Genomic DNA, 2394 nt, shown 5'->3' with positions numbered 1-2394 from the left:
TTGTGGCCTCTCCCGTTGCGGAGCACAGGCTCCACGGCATGTGGGATCTTCCCAGACCGAGGCACGAACCCGTGTCGCCTGCATGGGCAGGCGGGCCCTCAACCACTGCGCCACCAGGGAAGCCCCAAAAAGGGATTATTTATTCACCGATTGGCCAGCTACTCAGGGCCAAGCACTCTCCACAACCCCAAACATCCCAAGGCCTTGTGCTTTTTTTTTTTTCTTCTTCAAGTTTCAAATGTGTTGTTTATTTGCTATTTTGATGACTATACATAAGTGTTTCCACTATGGAAAAGAAAGTTAGCACAGTACATTCTCACGACTGGGTAATGGATTTTCTGAAGTCGTCTTCATTAGGGCAAAAACTTAGAAAAAAACAACCTGAATGTTGGAAGTCAGTTCTTTATATAAAGTCCCTTGTAAAAACAAAACAAAAAGAAAGGTGCAGGGCAAAGTATAAAAAAAGAAAAAGGGAAAAGACAGGGAGAAAGAACACAACGGGAGCCGACTCACTGCTCCTCCTCAGCCACCTCCTTGGTCTCGTTCTCGGGCTCCTTGCCCTCCTTCACCGAAAGAGCTTCTAGCTTCTCGGCACTATCATTTTTGCCAGATCTTTTCTTTTCTCTCTCTTCAATCTCTTTCCTGCATTCTTCAAACTTCGTTTTGAATTTCTGTGCATTCTCGGCGTTAAGGAAGCGGATGGCCAGCAGCTCCTGCTTGGGGCACTCGTCGGCGAAGTCTGCGTGGGTATTCCAGACCCAGGCACGGTCACTGCCTACGTTCGGCTTCAGCTCCATCATTGGCGTGATGTAGTGGTTGGCGCAGATCTCGAGGGTCTTGTCCCTGCGCATGAGGAGGCGGATGGTCCCCTTCTCCTTGTGCTTCAGCAGCTTGACGTCCCCGGTGCCCCGCACCTTCCACTCCGGGAGGTCGTTCTCTGAAGCGAACCGGAACAGCTTGGCCCGCATTTTAAAAAGCTCCTCTTCATCTTCTCCCAGCGTTTTAATTTCTTGTTCAGGAAGAGAAACTATTGGTTCAAACTGGGGGTCATGGCTGGACTCGTCGGCATTCTCGGTGGAGGTGTCGTGGCCCTCGTGAGTGTCCTTGGCGGCCGCCATGGGCGCGGCGGCTCGGCTGGCTCGGTCTTCGCGGGCTCCGCGGCCTCTCGGCGGCTGGTCGCAGCTCCTTCCTCCGCGCCTGGCGCCAGCACCTCCCGCCCGCCCTTCTTATCTCTCCGCCCCGCGACCCGAACTCCGACCCCTGACCCCGGCGCCGCGATTCAAAACAGCCTTGTGCTTTGATCAGCATCACCTGTGCATCACCTGGGTGCTTTCAAGAAATGCGGGATCTCAGCCCCGCCCCAGAAGGTCTAAATCAGAGTTAGCAGCTTCTAACAAGATCCCAGGTGATTCCTATGCACGATGAAGGCTGAGAAACCCCGCTCTACATGGTACTTGTTACTGCTCCTAATTCCCAGGTCAGGCATCTAAGGCTCAAAGTGGTTAATTACCTCTCACACTGGTGAATTGCAGGCTAACATCGGAACTCCAGTTTGTGGTTCAGCAGCTATGCTTATTCCCTGGAGGGGCTCAAAGCAAGCCCTCCAGAACAGTTACTTTAGCCGCAGGTGTGTATCAAGAAGTAATAAGAACATCATGGTGGGTTCGTAAATATGTAAAATGCTGACCCACCATCAACAGAAGCGTCAGTTGTGCTCAGGATAATTTTTTTTAAAGAAACATGGAAATAAAGAATACAGTTAAGCAAGATTTCAATTACTTCTAATTTCTACAATTTTCAAAATCCCTTATTTTTACAAAATTGCCTAAGTTTTCACTCCCTGATGACTTAATGTAACAGGATGTTGAAGGACTTTGAATCTGGCCACACTGGAGAGACTTCTCTCCTTCTAGGCACATGTGTTAGCTGATGCCAATGACCGGACTGCAGCAGGGTAGACAGGGAGAACCTAGAACTGTGGACTATCAGGCTAAGAAAGAGATTCGTACTTGGAATCAGGCTGTATTCCGTCCCATTTGATGCTAAGGGTCTTGGGTAATGATGCTTCCTAAGTAGGCATCTTTGAGTTCTGGAATCAGACAGCAAGGTCCCCTCTTTCCCAGCCACCTCTCTACTATGTATTATAACATGAGGACAAGACCACAGGGTACCTCAGTCATGAACTGGGGGCCAGCGGGGGGAGTTGAAGAGTTAGCCCACTCCTCCTTAGCCTGTATATTTAACAGACTGTATTTTTTGATAGGCATTTGGAAGGCATGGAAGACATATTTTAGAAGATACCCTTCATATGACTATAAGGGACAGAAACAACTCAGGATATTAGAAGGGAACAGAGTGTGATAGACATGTATGATCTGGAAAAAGAAAGCTTCC

The 2394-nt window shown here is 49.1% G+C and overlaps 1 protein-coding gene across 1 annotated transcript; it reads right to left on the bottom strand.

Moving 5' to 3' along the window:
- Window positions 1-257: 257 nt before the first annotated feature.
- Window positions 258-1217, bottom strand: LOC112062113 (ran-specific GTPase-activating protein-like). Its single transcript, XM_028479844.2, has one exon. The coding sequence runs from the start codon at window positions 1116-1118 to the stop codon at window positions 510-512; it is 609 nt and encodes a 202-aa protein (XP_028335645.2). The 5' UTR covers window positions 1119-1217; the 3' UTR covers window positions 258-509.
- Window positions 1218-2394: the final 1177 nt, after the last annotated feature.

This window comes from Physeter macrocephalus, chromosome 2 (assembly GCF_002837175.3).
Source record: "Physeter macrocephalus isolate SW-GA chromosome 2, ASM283717v5, whole genome shotgun sequence".
In the NCBI taxonomy this organism is placed as follows: Eukaryota; Metazoa; Chordata; class Mammalia; order Artiodactyla; family Physeteridae; genus Physeter; species Physeter macrocephalus.
Note: the sequence above shows the minus strand (reverse complement) of the source record. Positions and strands in the feature narration are given on the sequence as shown.

What these genes read in the sequence shown, in the direction of transcription:
- LOC112062113 (XM_028479844.2), bottom strand. Translation starts at nt 1,118, where the DNA reads ATGGCGGCCGCCAAGGACACTCACGAGGGCCACGACACCTCCACCGAG.